Source organism: Tiliqua scincoides, chromosome 2 (assembly GCF_035046505.1).
Source record: "Tiliqua scincoides isolate rTilSci1 chromosome 2, rTilSci1.hap2, whole genome shotgun sequence".
Taxonomy (NCBI): domain Eukaryota; kingdom Metazoa; phylum Chordata; class Lepidosauria; order Squamata; family Scincidae; genus Tiliqua; species Tiliqua scincoides.
In genome coordinates this window covers 101,861,070-101,888,120 of record NC_089822.1, presented here as the reverse complement: position 1 = coordinate 101,888,120, position 27,051 = coordinate 101,861,070, and the positions used below count along the sequence as shown (strand labels likewise).

The following is a 27,051-nucleotide window of genomic DNA, read 5'->3' as shown; positions in this document are numbered from 1 at the left end:
AGTACTCAGGCCCATATTGAGGTCATCAAACAGCTGATGTTCTTCCTTTTCTTCTACATCTTATATTTTGTTACCAATATAATTGTTTCGGGTAATATATTAAAGTACGGTGAAGTGGACCGACTAATTTCTGACACTGTCCTGTCCTTATATCCTTCTGCTCACTCAATAATCTTAATACGGACCAATCCAAAACTGAAAGGAGCATGCACACGCATTATGTCCAGCAGAGAAAGATCTTCTTACAGGCTTTTCCAGGAAAGTAGACTATCCGGCAGAACAGTAAATCTCATGGACTTAAAATGGCTAAATGGATGGATAAAATTCAGATCAACAGAGCATAGGTTTTGCAGGCTTAACAACCAGAAGTTGTTGAATTTTTCTGATTTGTTCTATTCTGTGTAGCTCACTGGAAGAAGTCCACAACAGCCATTGCTCTGTACTGCCATTGGTTCCTTGCTGTTGGCATTCACAGGTATAATCCCTTGAACCTGGATACAGCACATGGTCATTAATAGTGCTCGCTCTTTTACTCTATTAAAGGGATAACTCTGAGGTGCTACAGGACACTGAGTTGAAGGAGAATGAGCTAAGAATACTTATGCCCCTTGTGGACAGTTCCACACATCTCTAGGTAGACTATACTAATAGACTATACTCCGTGAATTGCTTCCATGCCCTTTGAAAGCCATCCAAGCAGTTGGCTATCACCTCTTCTTGGAGCAATGAACAAAGTAGACAAAATATGTGCTGTGTGAAGAAGTATTTGCTTTTGTCCATCCTATATTTTTGCCAATCAGTTTCACTGTGAGGGGCAAACTTTCTAGAATTGGCTCCTTATATGGCATGCAGTCCTATCCTCCCTTAGAAGGGAACTCTTCCCTTTAGGTTGGAATTCGGTTGGAATTCTTATAACCCTTTTCCTGCCAATTATCCCCTTGAACTCCTGAGGTAAACTAATGCAAACAACCATTCAAAGCTGGAAATTTTTACCACAACTTGTTGATCCCTATATTAACATTATTTGTTATTATTATTTTATAAAACTGTAGGGTAAGTTAGATAAACAAGAGGGCAAAGGAAGTCTTTTAATATTATTGTGCACATTAGTGAGAACGTTGAATTTTGGTAGTCTGCTGCAACATTTTCCACTTCCCTTACTAATCTGCATTGTATTTAGTCCTTTACAAATATGTACACTCAATACTAACTGTTACAGTCAGATTAACAAGGCCTAAAACCGGTGTGTTTGATGGGTGGGTGGGTGGAGAAAAGAACGTTCTTGGAGCTGAGGTGGTTTAATAGTTTAATTCCCTGATTTTCAAATTTAATTTTCCTTGAGATTTGGTTTGAGGGAATGTCGAACCAGCTACTTAATTATCCCAGTACCAGAAAAAGGGGGCAAGGGCGGTGTTGGAGTCAGCCAGCATGCTAGCAGCTCATTAAATAAATGACAAAATGGTGTCCCTTCATTGAAGTCAATTGTGTGGAGATTGCCAGGGTGTTACCATATATTATGAAGGCTGCCATATTCCTGATATGTTCCTGCATTCTTTATAATACAGGATGACCCCAAAAAAAAACAAAACCCACAAATCTTTGAATAAAACTGTTAATTTTAATTTTTCTTTGGAAAGAACATGACTTTTATGCAAAGCGACAAAGATAACTGAAACTTTGGGGAATAATCGTACACAGATTGAAGTTTGAGTCCAGTAAGTTTCTTGAAATTTACTGGACCTTTGTAGGATTTAATAAAATTTTTATGGGTTCTGTTTTTGGGGGGTCACCCTGTAGAAAATAGACAGAAGTGATGTCTGCATGGTGGCAGCTATCATTTCTAACTTCAGATTCGCTTTTCAAAATTCTAATGTGTCTAGAATTTGAAAAACAAATGCAACCTGAGCGTGTTGGATGCTTAAAAAAGAATGCAGCCTGAACAGTAGTGCCATGTATAGAACTAGCATGCCGTGTGAACCAGCTGGGCTATATGAAGAGGAGCTCAGGCTCCCTGGAGATTTTTCTGGAAGTCAGTCAGTTGGGTTACCCTGAGCATTCCATCATCAGAGTGAACCAACTCACCTGATGGACCAGACATCCCCGATCTGTTCAAATCCAGTGTGTTGCCATATGAAGAAAGCCAGCATGAGAAACTGAGGGAAAATTGGTTCTGATAAGCTGTTTGATGCTGTTTTCTGTGCCTTTTACCATAATAAAATTTAACTCAGCTTTACTACAACCACAGTCTGGGTTCCTTATTTCCTTCAGTGTCCTCTGTACTATTCCTGTCACGAGGCAAAAGCAGATCAGGTAGGGACTGGAATAGGTTTGTGCACTCTTCGTGGCTCGTATGCCAGAAATATCCAGTGAGCTAAGCAGCGCTTACCAATGATAATGGAAGCACAGATGAAATGAAGTTGTTATCCATCCTGGAGCTGGGTGGGATCAACCAAGCATCAGTTCCTGTTTGACATTTCCAGGTAAAGGTCATTGATTAGCGCCAGGTCAAACACTGCATGCAAATGTGGATAATGGTAGCCAGGTGGTCCCATGAAATGCTGCATTGGGAGGGGGCAACCAGCAGCAGAAGAGAGTGCATGGTGCATGTTTAACTTTTATCCCAACTTCCAATTTCCCCTGCAGAATTTTCCAATATGTTGTGCACAGGAATGGAAACTCCCCGGTGGGTGGGTGTGGATTTGGAGTGAATAAATAGAGGGTAAGGGAAGGAGTTTAAGCTGTTTAGCAATGGGTTGAAGGTAGACAAATGGGTGTATTACTTCACGTAACAGATAATTCAGAGGGGGTTGGTTTGGATGAACCATATCTTGCCTTACTGGCCCTACACATTTAGTGATGTGTGCATTCCTGGCATGTGTACATAAGAACATAAGAAGAGCCACGCTGGATCAGGCCAAAGACATAGTCCAGCTTCCTGTATCTCACAGTGGCCCACCAAATGCTTCAGGGAACACACCAGACAACAGACCCAACCTGCATCCTGGTGCCCTCCCCAGCATCTGGCAATCAGAGGCAGCCTACCTCTACCTTACACATACCTACCATGACTTGTAACCTGATGAACATTTGTTACCAAAAAGGCTGTTTTGTTTAGGGGAATTATTTATATTAGCCTTCTGGAAACTTTTGGGACCATAGGCTGGATACAAGACAGCGTAGAGCAAAGAAATCCCTTGTTTAGCTTAATGAGACTGGGATGAAGGTAACTTTCAATCAAAGGATCATATTTTTATTGCAAAAACACACAAAGGTAACATAATACACATGGAGAATCGATAAGTATATACTTGTCTGGTGTACCTAACTCGTGGTGGATGCATGTGCTATGTATTTGTGTGCATCCGAAAAGGAAACAGAAATGGTTAGGGTGTAGGAAGGTATTTTAGAGGTTCCTTAATCTGCTAAACCCAGTTGCTGACTAAAGATGGGGGGAGAAGGGAGGAATAGGTAGGGAAGAAGGGGGGGGAAGTTTAGACGCACGATATATTTACCTGTGGGGGGGAACAGTTGGATGAAGAGAGTCCTGTGTATGGCCCCTCTAGCAGGTGGGCAGTCATAGAGAGAGAGAGACCTGAACTCTGCGTTCTCTCTTATAAGAGTTGTCTGACCTGGAAGTCAATCTAAACTGACCGGAAGTATCCCAGAGCTGTGGGCATGCTCAGTAACACACAATGGTACACGTGGAGTATGTGATGAACCGGAAGGAAGGCAGCTTACCAGCCAGGCTGACCTTCTGGTTGGAGGGATGCAATCTGCATAAGGTGCTTAAGAGTACAACAACAGAACAATAGACCTTTTCCTCTGGTGCAGGCTTGTTTTGCATAATCCGGAGACACAGTGATTAGGTTCTACATTGACCTGCAAGGAATTGGGGGTTGTGTAATTCATGTGCTTGTAGCTTGGCCATGGCCCTTAGAAACATGTGCTGGGGGAGGAGTGGCCTGCTTGCTTGGTCTGTATAGTCCAAAATACATAACTAGATATAAAAACACAACTTGGAAGGGAAAAAGGGGATTTTCACGTAACACATTTCCTCCAGCAATTTGTCCAATCCCCTCTTAAAGGTATCTAGGCAAGATGCTGTCACTACTTCCTGTAGCAAGGGGCTGGCGTTGGCTGGCACTGGGCTAGTGCTGGGCAGGCGCCCAGCCTCTGCCGCTCAGTGGTTGCACAGACTGCCGTGTCATGGTAAGGTAAGTAGGTGGGAGGCGGGGAGGAGGCGTTCCGGGGAGGTGGGAGGTGGGGAGAGGGTGGGGAGGAGGTGTGCCGGGGGGAGAGAGCGGAGAGGGAGGGAGGCGGGTCCGGTGGAGCTCTGTTCCACCGGATCAAGAGTGTTTGTATGGGGCTCGATGCCCTACATGAACGCTCTTCCCTCACCGTCCACCTTTTGGTTGGCGGTGAATCGAGTAGCCCCATTGCGGGGCTACTTCCCTTACCCGGGAGAAGAAGACGAATGTCCCCTTCTCCTGAGGTGTCGTCTGCTACTGCCGTGGGTGCGCTGGATGTGGCGGCAGCTGTTTTCGGTGCCGCCGCAGTCACATGCCACAGGAGCACAGGATTGTGCTGTCGATCTGCAGATACTGGGTCCATGGATATATTTTTTAAATGTTGAGTGTTTTTCCCAGACTTCTATATGAGCAACTCAAGTGTAAATGAGTCAGCGGAAAAACGCTGATTTTCACCACTCTGACTCGAGTCACCTGATTCAGGTTCCCATCCCTGGGCCCCGCACATTTAATGATATGACACACATACATATGTGTCTTGTCTTCCCCTTACGGCACTTTTGCAACAGTGCACACCAGAGGTAAGCCCTTAATGAGTTGGGCCCTTAAAGAGTTATCCCTTAATTTCAGCATAAACTTTGGTGCACTATAGTCGCCTTCATTAGCTGCATCTGAGATAACCTTTAAGGGCAGCTTTTCTCCCAAACTGTCCTCTTCCACTTTTCAGTCTAATTGTCACTGTCTCAACTGTTCTGTTTCAACTGTCCTCAATCAATCAACTGTCAATCAAAAAATCAACTGTCCTCAAACTGTCCTCAATCAATCATCCCCCAACTGCCATAGTGATTGACAGGTCATTGCTACCATGTACGCTGCTATAGGGAGAGAGGACCAGGAGTCAGACCCAGTTACTGTTACAGGCTGCAATCCTAACCACACTTTCCTGACAGTAAGCCCCATTGAACAAAATAGGACTTACTTCTGACTAGACCTGGTTAGGATTTTGCCCACAGTGACTTTACAGTAAAACACATACAACGGAGCAAAGATGTTCTTGCATTTACAGGTTGCTATAGCATTCAAGCTTATAGTGATGCACAGGCAGCCTGCCCGCAGCCTGAATCCTTGAAAAGTCTAGATTGACGCTAACAGAAAGCAGTGAACGTCCTGCTTCCTGTTAGCACTGATCTTATAGAGACTTATAAAGGCAAGAATATCTTTGCCCCATGAGAACCTAAACAGCATAAATGGCTGTGCAGGCAAAAGTGCACGGGAATAGCGGAGACAGGGTTCCCCTATATCTGCTGTTTTTGTATCTGCAAGGAGGCCCTGGAATGGGTTCGCTTGTACATATTTGTAAATGTATTTACATTGCAGATTACTAAGGGAAGTGGAAAATATTGCAGCAGACTACCAAAATTCAAGGTTCTCACTAATGTATACAATATATTAAAAGACACTCTTTGTCCTCTTGTTTATCTAACTTACCCTACAATTTTATAAAATAGTAATAAAAAATAGTATTAATACAGGGGTCATCCAGTTGTGGTAAAAATTTCCGACTTTGAATGATTGCTTGCATTAGTTTAACTCAGCAGTTCAAGGGGGTAATTGGCAGGAAAAGGGTTATCAGAATTCCAGCCAAAATTCCCTCCCAAAGGGAAGAGTTCCCTTCTAAGGGAGATGTCACTCGGGCCAGGCCCAAGCGACGCAGGTCTACTTGGGAGCAGGGGTCTCCTCGGGAGTAGGGAGCAGAGAGAGTACTGCCTGGATCTGGCCCCCAGGCAGGAGGTCTCCCAGGAAGTAGGACCCAGGCTGGTCACATGGCTGGAAGGGGTGGGGCCGGCTGGGTTGGCTGCTGGGTTCATAAAGAGCCTGGCAGCCATAGGAAGAGGTTGCTCCTTCCTGAGGTTGGGGGGAAGGTTTGCATCCCCCCATCCTTACTGAGGCCTGTTCCTGGCCTGGAAAAGGCTGTCAGAACCCTTGGGGAGGGTGGAGGGTCCTACTCATTGAGGATGACCCACCCCAGGCAGGGCATAAGGGCTGCTTTCCCCCCCCCCCAGCCTCTGGGGGCTCCTCAGTCCCTGTACTTGGGAGGATGGAGAGCCAACCTTTGGGAAGTACCAGGGGTGACAGCTGCTCCCCAGCTAGTAACCAGGCAATCGCCCTCAACACTACCTTGCTCTAGCACTGGCCAGGGGCTTCCCCCAGACCACCCCTAGTGTGGCCCCTGCAGACAACCCCACTGCCGGCAGGACCTGAAAGACAGCAAACCCCAGTGCTGGGAAGTGGAACAGGTGCCTTGGCACCATTCATCTTGGGGAATGGACATTGCACTGGCTCCTGTGACATAACAGAGGCCAGATGAATGTAAAGAACCTAATGAGAATAAACTGTTGGTGCAGACCACTTCCTAAGCCACCATGACTTCTTTTGGAACTAGGTAAGTTCAGGCACCCCCAATTCTCCCTGGCAGTAACTTCTCCTACCGAGCCCTCCACACGCGTGTCCATCATAGGCATAGGACTGTATGCCATATAAGGAGCCAGTTCTAGAAACTTTGCCCCTCACAGTGAAACAGATTGGCAAAGATAAGAGGATAGACAAAAGCAGATACTTCATCGCACAGTGCATGTTTTGTCTGCTTCATTCAGTGCCACAAAAAGAGGTGACAGCCAACTGTTTGGATGGACTTCTGGTGTGTCTTCACGTGAGAAGAGCAAAGGAATGGGTGCAGTTAAGCAGAGGCTGACAGTGACAGCACAGAATGGGGATTCTCCAGAAGCTTCAGTCTGGCTTGTATTTGCTGTCAATGAGTCAGTTAATGCTGTTGTGGCATTGCTTTTCCACAAGTAGTTGGAAAACTAATGAAAACTAGAACTGAGGCAACAGTTCTCTGTTGAGAATTTTCATCTTGAAACTGGAGAGGGCTGGGGGTGAAAGAATGAGTGACATCTCATACATTTATGGGGTTGACAGAAGGATTTGGAGGGGGGACTTATTAGCTGTGTAGTGCTTCTCTCCACGAGTGCCAGCTGCCATGTTCTTTTATTCTATCTCTGCCCCTCTTAAGTGGGCACTGCATGATGACATACAAACATCCTGCTAAAGGATCCGGGTTAAAAATGGTGTCTCCAGCATAGTCCCTGTTAGAGTTTTATTGTTGTTTTTAACTCCAAAGCCCTTAATCTTCATCATCACCACCACCACCACCACCCTATTCAGTGGCAGTTGGAAGCCACCAAAATGGTGGTTAATGAGGCTGATTGGTAGATGAAGTAGATTTATATTACTCTTTTGTTGTCATAGACAATTCCTTGTGAATTCCTCTATTTCAGCAGTTTGCAATGATTCCCCTCCTCTAGCTTGATAGATTCAGTTGGTTCCTGGAATGTAGTTTGGAGTTCTCAGCTGATGTTGCTGGCAGGTACGTTGATACCGTGGTCCACTTCTAGACTTAGGAAATGACCAGGACTGTTGAACAATCTCACTGAGACATTTTCTTGCATTAACTGGAGCTGAAACTGCACCTTGGTACAACTGCACACAGCAGCAGTGAAACACCAAGGGAGGTGACTAGAGCATGGATGAAGAGAGTGTCAGGACAAGTCTGACCAAACATAGGCTAGTATTGAAACCATGTTAGAGCTTACTCTATCTCAGTGATGGCAAGCAATAAAGCACTTTTCTGGCACCTCTTGCATCAACACAGCATAATCTAGTAGGAGCTTTTCAGAACAGACTTTTAAGTCATGTCCTCAGAAGGTGGATGAGCACTCTATGGGTTGATGTGTCATGTTTGCTCAGCACTTTGCAAATGAAATTGCTTGTATCCATTCTCATAGTGTCATTTGACTGTTGGGGGGACAGTTCAATGTACAGGGAAATCTGAAAGGCCATAGCTGATTGAAAGAATTGGCTGATGCCGCTCTGTCACTGAAAATTAAAGATGTTAATGTCTTTTACATTCAACACAAAAGATGAGGCTCTCATTCACCTTCCCCTTGGTTTGCATCACCCTAGTCTCCATGGGGTTGCTGGCTTTCTCATTCTATCAATCCCTGCCAGGATCAGGGCAAGAACCAGTGCTAATGACTGGATGCTCCATGCGTATGACAGCTTTGTACCCAGTCAACACAGGTGCAGGTAAGGTGGCTGCAAAGGTAAGGTAGGGCAGGGAGAGGGTCAGTGGCACACTGGGGTAGGAAATGAGCCAGACAGTGGGTGTTTCAGAGGAGGAAGAGGGTGGCTCTTGTTGGCAGCAGCATGGGCCAAGATCCTAATCCACCCTCCCTGCTCCAGCACACCCCCACCTCTCCTTGGAGTTAAACCAGCAAAATAGCTGACATAGGTCTGCGGGGAAATGGTCCTTATTTGCTAACTACTTACATTTGTCCAAGGACTTCCCATTCCTTGCAGTTGGTGAGTTGGTGCGAATGAGTAACTGAGTGCTCTTTTCTGATCTCCCAACAAACGAATCATTGGCAGTAAACAACATATTTCCTTTGTGCTTGAATCTAAATAACTTTGGTGGATGTCATCAAGTTTGGAGCAGTGGAACCTACCTGGTTACTCCAACCCATCGCCAGGACCTACACAGACCGGTTTGCTTCCCAGTGCTGGCAGATGTTTGCCAATTCTGAAGGAGGGGTAGCTATCCCAGAAAGGAAGAAGAATCCCAATCTACAAAGACGTGCACTTGCTAGTAATGAAACATAGGTTGCTGAACCTGCACAGGTTCAAACCTGCACAGGAGCATCTGGGAAGTTCAAAGTGTCAAAAAAAAAAAATACAGAAAAGTAGGCATAAAGGGGAAAACAGGGCGTTCATCACAGGCCCAATATATTCATAGGTATATTCTTTATTTTCAAGATAAGCATGGGTGAATTGTCAGGATTGAACTGTCTCCACACTGTGAATGTAATTTTTTAAATCTATAAACATATATAACATTTACACAAACGGGGGGGGGGGAAGAGAGTGGTGGTCTTTTTTCTGGGTACAATGGATACGTGTCTGCTGCCCTCTTCTCTTTATGAAGTTCTTTATCTGATTTTTTAGGACTCATGCACACTTCTTTCAGTTTGGGATTGGTCAATATTAAGATTATAGAGGACACAAAGACAGTGCAAGGTCAGCAACCAGTCCCCGAACAATGTCAGGTCTGGGAGAAGTTGTAAAAGCAACAACATATAGAATATAGAAGAAAAGAAAGAACAACAAAGAATTGACCACACTGATATGGGCCTGAGTGTTGAAGTCCTTGGTGACGATGCCACTACTTTTCAGATTCCTGGTGTGTCTCCACAGCGAGGTGAGCAAAAGAATGAACGAAATTAAGCAGATGCTGACGTTGATGGCAATGAAAGTGAAGTGCAGGGAAATAAAAATCCAAAATTGGTAGTTGTTGCTCTCTTTACCTTGGCTGGCATTCCCTGTAATGTTTCCCGCTGAATTAACTCAGGACCTGATCCTATCCCCCAGTTGCACTGACAGAATACAGATTCTGGCAATGTAACTGGCATCATCCTGCAGGATTTTTCTTATGCTCTTGTATTCAAGCACATGGGCAGAAGAGAATATGAGAAAAATGCAATGGCTCCTTCTAATTAAGCCTGGCAAACCTCTGCTCAGTATATCAAAATTTTATGCATTCATTTAGCCATTTAGTTCATGAGATTTCCTGTTCATCTGGATAGTCTATGTTCCTGAAAGAGGTTTTAGGAAGATCTGTCTCTGCTGGACAGAATGCGTGTGCACACTCCTTTCAATTTTGGATTGGTCCATATTAAGATTATTGAATGAGCAGAAGGATATAAAGCATGGATAATGTCAGAAATGAGTCGCTCAAAGTTACCAAACATTAAAATGTCTGTCATAGAAATTATCATGGTAACAAAATACAAAATGTAGAAGAAAAGGGAGAACATCAGCTGTTTGATGACCTCGAAATGGGCCTGAGTGCTGAAGTCCTTAGTGCCCATGCCGCTTTTCTTCAGATTCCTGGTGTGCTTCCACAGAGAGACGATCAAAATGATGGATGCAGTTAAGCAGATGCTGAAATTGATAGCACTGAAAGAGGACTGCAGAGGTTTTAAAATCATATATGGGGATCCTTCAGGAGCCTCAGAGTGGCTTGTATTTGCTGTCAGGTTTCTTGTCAGACTGCAGGATGATTCGGTTCTCCAATAACGTACAACTGGAGAAACAGAAAAGAGAACAAAAGCTAGGATGGACATTACAAGCATGCGGGGCACAAGCCTGTCAATTCTTGGCTTCAGCCAGAGGAAGAGAGGGTGGGAAAAGGTGGTGACTTTCACACAGTAGAAAACAGTAAGATAGGTGGTGCCTAAGACATTGGCCATGTTGAAATACATCCAGGCCAGACCGATTCCTTTCAATATATTGTTACACATGAAATCCATTGGAGAACTGATGTAAATATACTGATGCGACAAGGCAAAGCACTGCAGTAAAAATCTGAAGATGCTCAGACATGTCAGGAGAAGATCACAAGGGACCAGTTTCCTCCTTTTCAACCAGCTGTGGCAGTTCACAACTATGATAAATCCATTTCCTAGTAGTGTGGCAATGGACACAATTCCAAAAACGACCAGAGCAATAATACCAAGTGGTGTAGCCATGTTGCGATCTATTGCTGTCATTCTGGGGTAAATGACTAAGTGGGAACAAGTGGTATTAGATGGTCATGGGTCTCCTGGCATATGTCTGGTGGGGAATCTGCTGGGAATTTTAATAGGTGGTGCTACACATAAAGACATGCAAATCTCACTTGTTTTCTCTTGCAAATGATGCAAAGATTCATCATGTAGTTGTAATTGTAGGAATCAGCCAAAGGAAGATATTGAAATTTGCATGCCAAAGCCTGGTATCTCCTTCGCTGCTTGTGTCACAGCATTTTAAGTCAGTGCTTGATCAAACAATACATTTTGCATGTCCCCAAAATACAGACTAATTCCATTCCAGCAGTTTGTTCATAAGTTGGAACATATTCAAATCAAAACAACTCTTGCCCGCCTAGCGCTTTTACACCTTCACAAAAACACTGGGCTATGCGTGTGCCAAAGTCAAATGTCCGTAACTTGGATGTCTGCAGCTTGGGGAACCAGGGTGTATGTTTGTGGGAATGATGGGAGCCATGTTTCATGTGAAAGTGATTGTACAATGAGTTAGTTCTTCATTTTTTGTGTGACTCCCAGCACGTTACTTAAATTGGAGAACTTGATGTGAAGACACATCAGGAGCCAAACAACAGTGTTTGTTGGTCTTTACCTGCATGCAGGTGTTTCCATTTTGTGAGATTAATAATCCCATTGATTGTGAATGTAGCCCTTTATAATGACTAATGATGCAGTGCCCCTCATTTTTTCTTAGCCATTTGCTGTATGTATTGGTTAGTGGTGTCGGTAAGCAGCAATGATATCATGGTCAGAGGGACTCAGTAAACCCCGCCCCCGCCAGTAAGGCAAATGTTCAATGGACCTTTCTTGTACATGGTTACATGTTTTAGCATGCAAATTTCAGTATCTCCCTTTGGCTGATTCCTACAATTACAACCACATGATGCATCTTTGCATCGTTTGCAAGAGAAAACAAATGAGATTTGCATGTCTTTCTGTGCAGCACCACCTATTAAAATTCCCAGCAGATTCCCCACCAGACATATGCCAGGAGACCCATGATCATTGTTCATGATCATGTCACTTGTTTCTACTCAGACATTTATCCCAGAATGAGAGCAATGGACCACAACATGTCTACGCCGCTTGGTATTATTCTTCTGATCATTTTTGGAATTGTGTCCATTGCTGCACTACTAGCAAATGGATTTATCATAGTTGTGAACAGCCACAGCTGGTTGAAAAGCAGGAAATTTGTCCCTTGTGATCTTCTTCTGACCAGTCTGGGCATCTTCAGATTTTTAATGCAGTGCTTTGTCTTGTCAGGCCAGTTTATTTATGTCAGCTCTCCAATGGATTACATGTGTAGCTATGCATGGAAAATCGATGCTCTGGCCTGGATGTATTTCAACATGGCCAATGGCTTAGGCACCACCTGTCTCACCGTGTTCTACTGTATGAAAGTCACCACCTTTTCCCACCCTCTCTTCTTCTGGCTGAAGTCAAGAATTGACAGGCTTGTGCCCCACATGCTTGTAATGTCCATCCTAGCTTTTGTCCTCTTTTCTATTTCTCCAGTTGTGGGTTTTTGGAGAGTGGAATCATCCTGCAGTCTGGCAAGAAACCTGACAGCAAATACAAGCCACTCTGAGGCTCTTGAAGGATCCCTATATGGGATTTTAAATCCTCTCCAATTTTCTTTCAGTGCCATCAGTTTCAGCATCTCCTTAACTGCATCCATCTTTTTGATCGTCTCTCTGTGGAGGCACACCAGGAATCTGAAGAACAGCGGTATTCATACTAAAGACTTCAGCACTCAGGCCCATATCGAGGTCATCAAACAGCTGATGTTCTTCCTTTTCTTCTATATTTTATATTTTGTTACCATGATAATTGCTATGACTAACATATTAATATATGGAAAAGTTGAGCGACTCGTTTCTGACATCGTCTTTTCTTTATATCCTTCTGCTCACTCAATCATCTTAATAAGGACCAATCCAAAGCTGAAAGGAGTGTGCACACGCATTCTGTCCAGCAGAGAAAGATCTTCCTAAAGCCTCTTCCAGGAAAGTAGACTATCCAGATGAACAGGAAATTTCATGAACTTAAAATGGCTAAATGAATGGATAAAATTCAGATCTACTGAGCAGAGGTTTTCCAGGCTTAATTACAAAGAGCCATTGCGTTTTTCTCATATTCTCTTCTGCCCATGTGCTTGAATACAAGAGCATAAGAAAAATCCTGCAGGATGATGGTAGTTACACTGCCAGAACCTATATTTTGTCAGCACAACTGGAGGATAGAATCAGGTCCTGAGTCAAATAGGATAAATAAACAAGGAGGCAACGAAGTCTTAACATGTAATCTTTTTAATGCTTCAGCCTTATTCCTGGTGCTGCCAGTGCACATCAATAGTGTTAGAGTCAATTAGATTAAAAAGGCCTAAAACTGGGGAGGGTGGGCGACAGGATGGATGGGCAGACGGACAAGAATGACTTGAAGCCGCTCCGTTATCCCCAGGAACGGGGGTTGAGATCCGGCATAACTGCTGGATCCCAGCCCCCCTCCTGCTGCCTGCCCACCCACCCACCCCCAGGGCCGCCCATCACCTGCTTTCCCCCCACCCAGGAACACTTCCCTTCTGCTTCCTGCCTGCCTCCCCCACACCTACCTTTTCGTCTTGCGTCGGCCCAGCCAGACCGACTCAAGACTTGGTGGGGAAGACACCAAGGTCAGCCTCCGTGTATCGGCGCATCTGGATGCACTGCAGCTTCCTCATAAGGAGGCGCAAACGGCACATTTTGCGACCCTCCTGGACTGGCGCAAGGGACTTGCATCGGCCCAAGGCACAGTTTGGATTGCGCCCTTAGTCACATGAGCCTGGATATGTCCCAAGCTACGAGGGGACAGGCACAAATTGCAACAGAATACCTGGCTGTGTCATTAGTAACTGAATCCTCCTGGGATTTGCATCGCTCTCTCTGTTGACCTGACCATTTAATGAGCCCTCAAGGGCAGCAGTCACACTTGCTTCTCTCAGATGTTTCTCCTGGAAAGAGACAAAAATGGGCAGCAGAAACACAACTCAATTTGCTGTCGTTCTTCTATTCATTTTAGGAGTTGAGTCCATCATTGCCTTTTTAGGAAACGGATTTATCATAGTTGTGAATGGCCACAGATGGCTCCAAAGCACGAAGATGCTCCCTTGTGATCTCCTCCTGACCACTTTAGGCACTACCAGATTTCTTTGGCAGTCGGTTGTCATGACATCCCAATTCCTGAATATTTGCTCTCCAGGGTTCTTTTGCCAGAGTTATTTATGGGAGATTGGCTTTGGTGTCTTTACATATTCCGCCTCAGCCAGTATCTGGTGTGGCACTTGGCTAAGTGTCTTCTACTTTGTGAAAGTCACCAGTTTTGCCCACCGCCTCTTCCTGTGGCTCAAGCCAAGGATCTATGGGCTTGTGCCGAGACTGCTTGGATTGTCACTCACGGTTTTCTCCTTTCCTTTTGCTGCAAGTGGTTTGAGAGTGAGCAACTACTGCAATTCAGTGGGAAATATGACAGGGAATGCCAGCCAAGGTGAAGAGAACAACTACCAATTTTGGATTTTTTCCCCCCTGCACTTCACTTTCATCACCATCAATGTCAGCATCTGCTTAACTGCATCCATTCTTTTGCTCATCTCGCTGTGGAGACACACCAGGAATCTGAAGAGGAGTGGCATTGCCACCAAGGACTTCAACGCTCAGGCCCATATCAATGTGGTCAATTCTTTGTTGTCCTTTCTCTTCTTCTACATTCTATATGCTGTTGCTTTTACAACTTCCCTGGGTTATTCTCCCAGACCTGACATTGTTGAGGGACTATTTGCTGACATTGCACTGTCTTTGTGTCCTTCAGTACACTCTATAATCTTAGTGTTGACCAATCCCAAACTGAAAGAAGTGTGCATACGAATCCTAAAAATCAAATGAACTTCATAAAGACAAGAAGACGGCAGCAGACATGTATGCATCGTAACTCAGAAAAAAAGAGCATCTGTCCCCCCGTCTCCCTCTCTCATTGTTCATGTAAATGTTATGTGTGTTTATAGATTTAAAAAATTACATTCAATATCCACAATGTGGAGACATCTTAGTGTGGATAATTCGTGCATGATTATCTTGAAAATAGAGAATATGCTTATTAATATATTTGGACCGTGATGACTATCCTGTTTTCCCCTCTATTTTTTCCTGAGTGGAAGCCACAAAAGAAACTGAGGTGACACCATATCTGGAGTACTGCTGACTATGAAGAAAAATATATTGTAATACTTTCTTCTCTGTCCCTCAGTTGATTCTATGCAGGCCTTATCTAACCATGGAAACTCTTCCTAATGGATTCAGTATATACAGCTTTTGGAGAGATTTAAAATGGATAAGAAAATGTACGGTTTTGAAGATTGTATGTCTCTTTTGGAGAGTCAACTACGAGGGTCGTCCAGAAAGTAATGCACCACATTTTTTTTCTCAGCCTACAGTAATGGTATGAATGCGAAACTTTAGATATACATTATTTGAATTTTCAGGAGTGCGCACACAAATTTTTGGTTTCTTCAGACAGATAGCGTAGCTGCAGCAGTGTTTCGAAATGGCGTCTGTAAGTGATGTACGTTACAAGCAGCGTGTCGTCATTGAATTTCTCACTGCGGAGAAAGAAACTGTTGGGAACATTCACAAACGTTTGTGTACAGTTTATGGAGAATCTGCAGTCGACAGAAGTACGGTTAGTTGCTGGGCACAGAGGGTGAGGCCATTAGAAGGCGGTTCGGCAGAGCTCCAAGATTTGCAGCATTCGGGGCGGCCATCCACGGCTGTCACACCTGACAAGACGCAGCTTGCTGATGTGCTCATTCGCGAGGACTGATGCATAACGACTAGGCAGTTGGCGCTGAAGCTATCAATCAGCAAAGGAAGTGTGGATGCAATCATCCGTGCTCTTGATTACTCAAAAGTGTGTGCACGATGGTTTCCACACTGTCTTACGGTGGACCACAAATCTCTCAGAAAAAACATTTCTTCTGAGTTGCTGAAATGTTTTGAAGATGAGGGGGAAGCGTTCTTGTCCAGGATTGTGACAGGTGATGAAACCTGGGTTCACCATTTTGAGCCCGAAACAAAACAACAGTCGATGGAATGGTGTCATCCTCAATCTCCACAGAAGAAAAAATTCAAAGCAACTGCTTCCGCCGGTAAGGTCATGATCACTGTGTTTTGGGACTGTGAGGGCGTCATACTCATTGATGTGATGCCAAGAGGCAGCACCATTAATTCCGAAGCTTATGTGAAGACATTAACCAAACTCAAGAAGCGCTTCCAGCAGCTTCGGCGTCATAACAACCCAGGTGAATGTTTGATTCAACAAGATAACGCTCGGCCTCACACAAGTTTGAGGACTTCGGAACACATCACTAAACAGGGTTGGACTGTGTTACCCCATCCACCCTACAGCCCTGACCTAACTCCCTCAGACTTCCACTTGTTTGGGCCATTAAAGGATGCCATTCGTGGAAGACATTTTGAGGATGACGAAGAGGTGATTCGCACAGTGCAGAAATGGCTTCGTGACCAGAACAAGGAGTGGTACCGACAGGGCATACATGCCCTTGTGTCTCGCTGGAGGAAGGCCATAGAACTGGACGGAGATTACGTGGGAAAATAGGGAGTGTAGAAGAAACATCATTCTTTCTTGTGTGTAAGTTTCATTGTGTTCAATAAATAATTGCTGAAGAAAAAAAATGTGGTGCATTACTTTCTGGGCGACCCTCGTATATCTGGTAGAAGAACAAGCCATTACCAAAATGTGTAAGTTATTGTTAAAATATGAGAGAGAAGAGGAACAGGTTAAGGAGTATATAATACAATGGGTGAGAAATGTTGTCCATGAGATTTCAATGGGGCAATGAGAGAGTTTGTGGATTAAAAGATTAAAATTTACATTGAATGTAAACCTTAAAGAAAACTTTTATAAAAGGATGTATAGATGGAATTTGACTCCAGGTAAATTGGCAAAAATGTATGAGAATGTACCAAATAGATGTTGGAAGTGTAAAAGACAAGAAGGAATGTTTTATCATATGTGGTGGACTTGTACAAAAGCAAAAAAATATTGGACTTTGATACACCAGCAAATGCAGTTGATATTTAGGGTAAACTTACAAATGAAACCAGAAGCTTTTTTGTTGGGAATATTGGATGATTCAATTCAGAAAGACTATGAAATTATGTTTTTATATATAACAACTGCTGCAAGAATATTGTCTGCCAAATACTGGAAAATTCCAGAGACACCTGCATGGGAAGGCTAAATGTATTGGATTTGTCAGAAATGGATAAACTTACAATTCTTCTTAAAAGTCAGTAAAAACTTTTATGGACAATTAGAAACCATTCAAGAACTTCCTGCCCATCAAGTGGAAAATGGGCCAAATAACTATGGATTCAATGAGTAAATAGGGAATATAATTTATTTTTTCTCCTTTTTCTTTTTGTGTTGAAAATGTACTTTTTAATTAGTAGACTGTTTAAGATTTGTTAGTTAATATTTTGTATGATTTTGTAGTAGAACAAAGAAAGGTAAGAACATAAGAACAGCCCCACTGGATCAAGCCAGCATAGGCCCATCTAGTCCAGCTTCCTGTATCTCACAGCGGCCCCACCAAATGCCCCAGGGAGCACACCAGATAGAGACCTGCATCCTGGTGCCTTCCCTTGCATCTGGCATTCTGACATAGCCCATTTCTAAAATCAGGAGGTTGTACATGCACATCATGGCTTGTAACCCGTGATGGACTTCTCCTCCAGAAATTTGTCCAATCCCCTTTTAAAGGCATCTAGGCCAGATGCCATCACCACATCCTGTGGCAATGAGTTCCACAGACCAACCACACACTGAGTAAAGAAATATTTTCTTTTGTCTGTCCTAACTCTCCCAACACTCAATTTTAGTGGATGTCCCCTGGTTCTGGTATTATGTGAGAGTGTAAAGAGCATCTCCCTATCCACTCTATCCTTCCCATGCATAATTTTGTATGTCTCAATCTTGTTCCCCCTAAGGCGCCTCTTTTCTAGGCTGAAGAGGCCCAAACGCCATAGCCTTTCCTCATAAGGAAGGTGCCCCAGCCAAGTAACCATCTTAGGGTGCAATCCTAATTCACTTTCCAGCACCAACATAAGGGTAATGCAACTTCAAGGTAAGGGAACAAACATTGCCATACCTTGAGGAGGCCTCCATGCCTGCCCCCCCCCCAACTGTAGGATGCAGCATATGCCCCACTGGCACAGCTATGCCAGTGCTGGAAAGTGGGTTAGGATTGCGCCCTTAGTCACTCTCTTTTGCACCTTTTCCATTTCCACTGTCTTTTTTGAGATGCGGCGACCAGAACTGGACGCAATACTCCAGGTGTGGCCTTACCATAAATTTGTACAACGGCATTATAATATTAGCTGTTTTGTTCTCAATACCTTTTCTAGTGATCCCAAGCATAGAATTGGCCTTCTTCACTGCCGCCACACATTGGGTTGACATTTTCATCAAGCTGTTCACCACCACCCCAAGATCTCTCTCCTGATCTGTCACAGACAGCTCAGAACCCATTAGCCTGTGATTTTTTTGCCCCAATGTGCAGTCCTTTCTAGCATTGGCATAGCGGTGCCAATGGGACGTGTGCTGCATCCTGCAGTTGGGTGTCACTCACAGAGGCCTCCTCAAAGTAAGAGAATGTTTGTTCCCTTACCTCAGAGCTGCATTGCCCTTATGTCAGTGCTGGAAAGCACTGACTTAAGGGGTTAGGATTGCGCCCTAAGTTTCACTTTCCCATGTTTGAAGTGTACAAACACATGCTCGTGCTTTTGGAAAAGACCTGGAATGCATTTACACTACAGCTTTAAGCCACTTTCAATGCAGTTCTATTCCCTCAATCCATGGGGGGGGGGGGGGCTGTAGTTTGCTAAGGAATCTGAGAGCTGTTACAGCTGTTACAGGAATCTGCATTGTTACAGCAATGCATTCTCCAGAATGCATTGGGAGAATAGAAGTACACTGAAAGTGGATTAAGGCTGTAGTGGAAACACAGCCCTGGATAGACTGAGATTGAAGTACCCACATTTATTTTGTAATACATATATTTACTACTACATATATAGTTTGTTCTGTCATGGCCTGGGCTACCTGGAAGCCAGGGCCCAGGGATTTTGCCCCCTGCCCCTTCTCAAGATTTTCACCAATCTCCACAGAGATGGTGTTTACCTGAAGAGATTAATACTCTCGCAGTGGAGATAATATCAGTGCAATTTCAATATTATTGCATTAATATTGTCCCCCTAGGGAGAGTGTTTGGTGCTGTAGAACACTTTCCCCTGGAAAGACTATTACACAGAGTAAGAAGGGGGGGGCACTATGAGGATAATAGCAGTGGGGGCATGGCTTGCTGGTATGCTCAAGATATTGTCTAACTGAAGAGAGTCTCCATGATTAGACAACAACTGCATAGTGCTACAGTGTTTTCTGCCATAAAATATTTGTTGAACTTGAGAGAACCATGTCTGTAAGTGTCCTTTCGAATTGTGCTGTCAAGCCAGCACCTCAAGACAAAGGGATACAGTGTGGACATATGCTAGAGAAACATGATGGGCTGCAGCTCCCTGGCAACTTCTATCTTCATGCGGCATGTTGCACATGCAAACAAGATTTCCATATATAGATCAGTGTTTCTCAACGTTTCCCCCCCACTGTACCACTTCACATGGTCAACCTTTTGGAAGTACCACCGGAAGTACCACCTCAAGAGAAACCATCTTGCTTGGGCTTCTTGGCCCAGATTTAGCTTACCACAGGGACTGAGCCGCTGGAGATCTAGCAACTATAAGCCTGAACACCTTATTCCAACTTCATTGGCAAAGTGTTGCTGTTACAGTGCATGTAAATTCATTTATTTGTTTACAGTCAACTCAGAGCATGCCAGGTATCTAGTGTCACAGTTGCAAACAAAATATAGAAATGCTGTGTAATGGTTCTCTCTGCACTCTGCATTTCCAAAGTTTAAATACTGGAAAGCAGTACCCATTTTATATATTCCCCCCCCCCCCCATTAAATCAGCAGTCATTTTATGGAGCATGTTTGTTTCTCTTGACGTTTCAATAAACTAGTGCATGAAATTAGGGCCTGCAGACACTCACCATATTAGTTCAGAACCACAATATGCAACAATTTGTCAGTGTTATTGAGATCCAATCTACTTATTGATAAACCAGTCTACTCAGTGTTTCTCAACAATGTGCTTGTACCACAAGTGGTACTGGAGCTGCTGTCTGGTAGTACTTTCAGGACCCCCGCCGCCGGGCAGCAAGACCAGCAATACAATGCAACAAGCAGCAGAAAGAAGCTTAGCTTGGAGGCAGAACTCCAAAGTGCACTGTTCACATGCTCGAAAAAGCCCTCCTGACTACCCTGAGCCTTTTACCAGTGTTTGTTGCATTGCGCCTGGGGCCTCCCAATCAAGAAGTAACTGGAGATGACACCATTGCCAGTCACTTCCGGTGGTACTTCCAATAGATGGACCATGCGAAGTGGTACAGTGGGGGGGGGGCCAAATGTTGAGAAACACTGATCTATATATGGAAGTCTTGCTTGGTGTGCAACATGCCACATGAAGACAGAAGTTGCCAGGGACCTGTAACCCATCATGGTTCTCCAGCATATGTCTACTCCATATCCCTTGGGAGATGGTCCTTTCACACTTTATGAGTTCACTGCATAGAATGAATCATGCTTATTGTTTTTGCTCGCTGGCATGTTCAGCCTAAGCCAGATGTCTGCACAGAACAGCTAATGTCAACCTTTTTTCATTTCATGGCACCCTGACAAGGCACTAAAATTGTCAAGGCACACTATCAGTTTTTGGATCACTGACAAGGCACACCATGCTGCTGATGGGGGGCTCATATCCCCAATGACTGTACTAATAAATGACTCTCCCTGTGGCACACCTGCAGACCATTCGCAGCACACCAATGTGCCCATGGCACACCGATTGAAAATCGCTGGCACAGAATATATGTGTGTCCAACTATAGGTACTGATGGATCTGTTGCCACTGTCAAGATCCCTGTGTTAAAAATATGTCCATATATAAATGAGCTCTGTGCAGTAATTCAGTGTTTGTCTCCTAAAGCTAAATGCTTGAGGGGAAAAAACATATGTGCACTGCTTTATGTACTTACTTGCGGGATATTTCTCCAGATGCTCAAAGCTGTATACAATAAAACACAACAAAGCAATAAAAATAGCTAAAAACATAGAAAAAGAAAAACTAGACATAATGATACAGAAGAGAGAGACACTTGTTCCTGCTCCACACCAGTGTTTCTTGATGTTTGTCCTCTGCCATACCACTTCACATGGTCCACCTATTCAAAGTACCACTGGAAGTAACTGGTGATGACATCATTGCCAGTTACTTCGGGGGAGGGGACCAGATGCAACATGACAAACACCAGTAAGAGCTTCACCAGTAAGGGTGAACAGGAAGGTGATTTTTGAGCATGGAAAAACATGCTTTAGAGCTCTGCCCCCCCCCCGGGCTGAACCTCCTGCTGTGTCATTTTCTTGGTCTCACTGCTGGGCGGCAGGTGTCCAGGGGTCCCATGAGTACCACCAGACATCCCCTCAAGTACCACTGGTGGCACCCGTACCACTAGTACCCTGCCCTACACAGAAGATGTCACTGAGATAAGTGATCCGAACGAAACAAGGCTCCCATCACTCCCAAAAGCATACACCCTGGATCCCCAAGCTGCAGACATTCAGGTTGTGGACATCTGACTCACAGATGGCCTCTTGGCACGATTGCACATGCATAGCCCGACTATTGTGATGTTTTTGTGCAGGCGCAAAAGTGCTGAGCTAGCAAGAGCTGTTTTGCTTTAGGTATATTCCAATTTATGGACAGATTGCTAGAATGGAACTAGTACATATCTTGGGGACTGCGTATATGCAAAATGTATTGTTTGATCCAGCCCTGACCACAAGTATTGTGACACGAGCAGAGAAAGAAATGCCAGGTTTTGGCATGCAAATTTCAATATCTCCCTTTGGCTGATCCTTACAATTACAGCCACATGATGCATCTTTGCATCGTTTGCAAGAGAAAACAAATGAGATTTGCAAGTCTTTCTGTGTAGCACCACCTATTAAAATTCCCAGCAGATTCCCCACCAGACATATGCCAGGAGACCCATGATCATTGTTCATGATCATGTCACTTGTTTCTACTCAGACATTTATCCCAGAATGAGAGCAATGGGCCACAGCATTTCTGCGCCGCTTGGTATTATTCTTCTGATCATTTTTGGAATTGTGTCCATTGATGCATTACTAGCAAATGGATTTATCATAGTTGTGAACAGCCACAGCTGGTTGAAAAGCAGGAAATTTGTCCCTTGTGATCTTCTTCTGACCAGTCTGGGCATCTTCAGATTTTTAATGCAGTGCTTTACCTTGTCGGGCCAGTTTATTTATGTCAGCTCTCCAATGGATTACATGTGTAGCTATGCATGGAAAACAGTTGGTCTGGTCTGGATGTATTTCAACATGGCCAACTTCTCAGGCACCACCTGTCTCACTGTGTTCTACTGTGTGAAAGTCACCACCTTTTCCCACCCTCTCTTCCTCTGTCTGAAGCCAAGAATTGACAGGCTTGTGCCCTGCGTGCTTGCAATGTCCATCCTAGCTTTTGTCCTCTTTTCTGTTTCTCCAGTTGTGGGTTTTTGGGAGAATGGAATCATCCTGCAGTCTGGCAAGAAATCTGACAGCAAATACAAGTCACACTGAGGCTCCTGAAGGATCCCCATATATGATTTTAAATCCTCTGCAGTTCTCTTTCAGTGCCATCAGTTTCAGCATCTGCTTAACTGCATCCATACCTTTGATCGTCTCTCTGTGGAAGCACACCAGGAATTTGAAGAAGAGTGGAATGGGCACTAAGGACTTCAGCACTCAGGCCCATATCAAGGTCATCAAACAGTTGATGTTTTTCCTTTTCTTCTACATTTTATATTTTGTTTCTACGGTAATTGCTACAAATGACATATTAATGTTTGGAAAAGTTGAGCGACTTGTTTCTGACATCATCTTTTCTTTATATCCTTCTGCTCACTCAATCATCTTAATATGGACCAATCCAAAACTGAAAGGAGTGTGCACACGCATTCTGTCCAGCAGAGATAGATCTCCCTAAAACCTCTTTCAGGAACATAGACTATCCAGATGAACAGGAAATCTCATGAACTTAAAATGGCTAAATAAATGCATAAAATTTTGATATATTGAGCAGAGGTTTTCCAGGCTTAATTACAAGGAGCCATTGCATTTTTCTCATTTTCTCTTCTGCCCATGTGCTTGAATACAGGAACATAAGAAAAATCTTGCCAGTTACACTGCCAGAACATGTATTTTGTCAGCCCAACAAATAGGATAGGATCAGGTCCTGAGTTTAATAAGATAAATAAACAAGTCAACGAAGTCTTAACATGTAATCTTTTTAATGCTTCAGCCTTATTCCTGGTGCTGTCAGTGCACATCAATCGTAACTGTTAGAGTCAATCAGATTAATAAGCCTAAAACTTGGGTAGGATGGGACAGGATGGATGGATGGACAGACAGGAATGTTCTTAGTCCAAACTGTGGTATTTAGTAGCAGAATTCCCTGGTATTCATGTTGGATTTTCATAGAGAATCAGTTTGAGGGAATGTAATCCCAACGATTTAATTATTCCAGTATCAGATAAAGGGAGCAAGAGTGGTGTCAGGGTCAGCCAGGTTGGATTTTGGCAGAGGGCCTGTCTCAGAGGTTAAACACTGTTTCCTTTTCTGTTTGTGTGAAGTCAGTCATAATTCAAACCACAGTGTCCCTCCAAAACCATTTGAATTCCCAAAAAAGTGTGGGCAGTGCAGCGGACAGGCAGCAGGTGAGTGGGTGGAGCCAGGATCGGCCACTTATGTTCCCTAGTAGCCCGGGGCATCACTGTGTTGCTTGGGTCTGTGCCACCTCTTCAGGAGCTGCTGCAGCATGACATGGGGTAAGGGGAAGCAATTCTCCTTGCCCCAGGCTGTGCTGCTTTTGTCACCAACCCTGCCTTGGATGCGGGCAGGCCAGGATTGGGTTGTAATTGCTTTTGTTTTTTGGTTTTTTATTTTGTTTATTTGTTTTGAATTTATATATTATCCTTCTTCTGAGGAGTTTGATATTAAAGTAAACTGCTTGAGGCCATTTTATGTCAAAAGACAAAGTAGAAGTATTATAATACAGGTGGAGCCTGTTTATCCACAGATTTTTCCCCCAGACCCGCATTAAGCCAGACTTGGCTCCAAATTCCCTTTTCTGTCTGGGTACAACACTTTGGAGGATTGTTCTGGACAGAAATCTTCTGCTTATTGTAAGTTGTTTGCAAAACCTATATAATAAGCCCTCAGTCTGTGTAAGCTCCCATAGTATTCTTGGACCTGAGCAAGCAGGTTTCAGGCAAGGTAAATCGACCATTGATAACTGCCTGATTCTCTCTCACCTTATTAATAAGCAAGTTGAAGTATACCAGGCAAGGCTGTATGAAGCTTTTATTGATTTAAAGCAGGCATTTGATTCAATAGATAAGAGATCTACTTTGGAACAAGCTTACCTTACAAGGGATAGATAAAAGACTTTTGTTATTAATCAGATCATTGTATACCAATATATCCTGTAAGGTGCAGTGCCCCCAATCTGGAACTTTATCCCAACCAATATCCACCAATAAAAGGGTTAAACAGGGCTGCATCCTGGTACCTCTATTGTTCAATCTATTTCTGAATTATCTTACCCTGGCCTTGGAGAATGTTAACAACCATTGTCCCAAGCTGGGTAACCTTCAGGTGCTGCTACGTCTATATGCGGATGACATGACTCTCTTGTCTTGCACTTGTGTGGGCCTCTTAAAGTTGCTCAACAAATGTGCTTAATATCTAACAGCCAATAAGCTTGAGATCAATTATATCAAGTCTAAAATTATGATTTTTGCAAAGAGATAAAAATCTTACAACTGGATTTGCAAAGGTAATAAGATAGTACAAGTCCGGCAGTTCAAATACCTGGACATCACATTTCACTGCATGCACTCTTGGGCTTCCCATCGTAGCTCAGTACTTAATTTGGCCATGCTTTCATCATTGGCAATAGCAAGATTTTACTAAAACCAGGGCAACAGATATGTACCAGTGACCCTGGAGGTTTATAAAGCTAAGGTTATAGTTGGTTGGCAACCTTCAGTCTCAGAAGACTATGGTATCATGCTCTGAATGGTGGTTCTGGAACAGCGTCTAGTGTGGCTGAAAAGGCCGAATCGGGAGTGACAATCCCTTCCACACTGGGAGCAAGTGCAGTCTGTCCCTGGTCTGTCTCCCTGGCTATGGGCCTTCCTTCTTTGCCTCTTTGCCTCCGACTGTTGGCCAAGTGTCTCTTCAAACTGGGGGAGGCCATGCTGCACAGCCTGCCTCCAAGCAGGACGCTCAGAGGCCAAGGTTTCCTATCTGTTGAGGTCCAATACCCCTGTCAGCAAGGCTCTGTCCCTGCAACCTGAATCACGTGGGGACACTCGAACATTCCTTCTTGTTTTGCCCCTTACAAAAGCCTCATTGCCAGACATATGCCAATTTTGGTACATCTCCAGGGATGGGCAGAGGCAGATGTGATGCAAGTCCTTTTGCCAACAGAGGAAGGTGAAACTCTTGATAATGTTGCCCTTTTTGTCTATACAGCTACGAGTTCTTGGGAAATGGAAGCAAAAACTTAGTTCTGTAACAAGCTAGTGTTTGGGGCATTTCTATTAGGTTCCTCTTTTTGGGTGGGTATTATGATTATGGATTATGGATTAGTTGTGTGATTTTACTTATATATTGTCATGATGTATATGCCAGTAAAAGTCTCATCATCATCATCATCATCATCATCATATTACAACAATCATTGATATTGTTGTTACTTATGTTCTTCTGAACTACAGGTGAGCATCACTTAGTGACATTCCAACCAGCGATGGCCTGCACACCACATGCTGCTGGTCCCAGTTCACCCCCTCCCCAGCCTCCAAAGCCAAAGGGAGCTGTGCTCCCCTTACCTCTGGAGGCTTTTCTGAACCTCGCAGAGGCAGTGCACAGATTTGGCTTACAACAGGGTCTGAGCCTCTAGAGATCTGGCAATCATAAGTCTGGGCACCTCACTTCAACTTCATTGGCAAAGTGTTGCTGTTACAGTGCATGTAAATTCATTTATTTGTTTACAGTCAACTCAGAGCATGCCAGGTATCTAGTGTCACAGTTGCAAACAAAATATGGAAATGCTGTGTAATGGAATCTCTCTGGACTTTGCATTTCCAAAGCGTGAATGTTGAAAAGCAGTACCCAGTGCATATATTTCCCCCCCCCATTAAATCAGCAGTCATTTTATGGAGTGTGTTTGTTTCTCTTACATTTCAGTAAACTAGTGCATGAAATCACTCACCATGCTAAGTACAGAACCACAATATGTAGCAGTTTGTTGGAATTATTAAGATCCAATTTCAGAATCAATCTATTCCAGTGTTTCTCAACCAGTGATACTTGTACCACCAGTGATACTTAAGGTGATGTCTGGTAGTACTTGCAGGACCCACAGACACAGCCTAGGAGAGGGGAGTAAAGGGGGTGATTTGTATCCAGGCCCAGGGTAAGAAAGGGGACCCAGGAATGAAAGGAGAGAACCCAGAAATTTCCTGGGATCTTACATTTTCCAATCTCACCCAGATTCACCACCCAAGCAGGATGCTGGGGGCATTACTGTGGGCACATGCCAATGACTACTGCCACAAGCCATACACACCAGGCCCAGGAATGCATATATTCTTTAAGCCATTTCTGCCCAACAATGTATATATGCGGCAGGGACCAAATGTGTACACCTGTGGGCTGGACAAAAATTTAACAGTGTCACATCTGGGAGGAAACTGACCTGCTACAGTAGCTCTTTGGCTTGTGAATCTGCTTACCATGAAGGAGTGTAGAAGAGCTCAGTGACAGTTGTGGGACCACAGCTGCTACAGAAGTCAAT

The 27,051-nt window shown here is 44.0% G+C and overlaps 3 protein-coding genes across 3 annotated transcripts; 2 read left to right on the top strand and 1 right to left on the bottom strand.

Annotated features, from left to right (window-relative positions):
• Nucleotides 1-9,967: 9,967 nt before the first annotated feature.
• LOC136638612 (taste receptor type 2 member 7-like) lies at nt 9,968-10,891 on the bottom strand. The gene has a single exon (XM_066612649.1). The coding sequence runs from the start codon at nt 10,889-10,891 to the stop codon at nt 9,968-9,970; it is 924 nt and encodes a 307-aa protein (XP_066468746.1).
• Nucleotides 10,892-12,009: 1,118 nt separating this feature from the next.
• LOC136638611 (taste receptor type 2 member 7-like) lies at nt 12,010-12,945 on the top strand. Its single transcript, XM_066612648.1, has one exon. It carries the CDS (start codon nt 12,010-12,012, stop codon nt 12,943-12,945), a length of 936 nt encoding a protein of 311 aa, XP_066468745.1.
• A 1,011-nt stretch (nt 12,946-13,956) lies between these two features.
• Nucleotides 13,957-14,868, top strand: LOC136638610 (taste receptor type 2 member 60-like). The gene has a single exon (XM_066612647.1). The coding sequence runs from the start codon at nt 13,957-13,959 to the stop codon at nt 14,866-14,868; it is 912 nt and encodes a 303-aa protein (XP_066468744.1).
• The last annotated feature ends 12,183 nt before the right edge of the window (nt 14,869-27,051 follow it).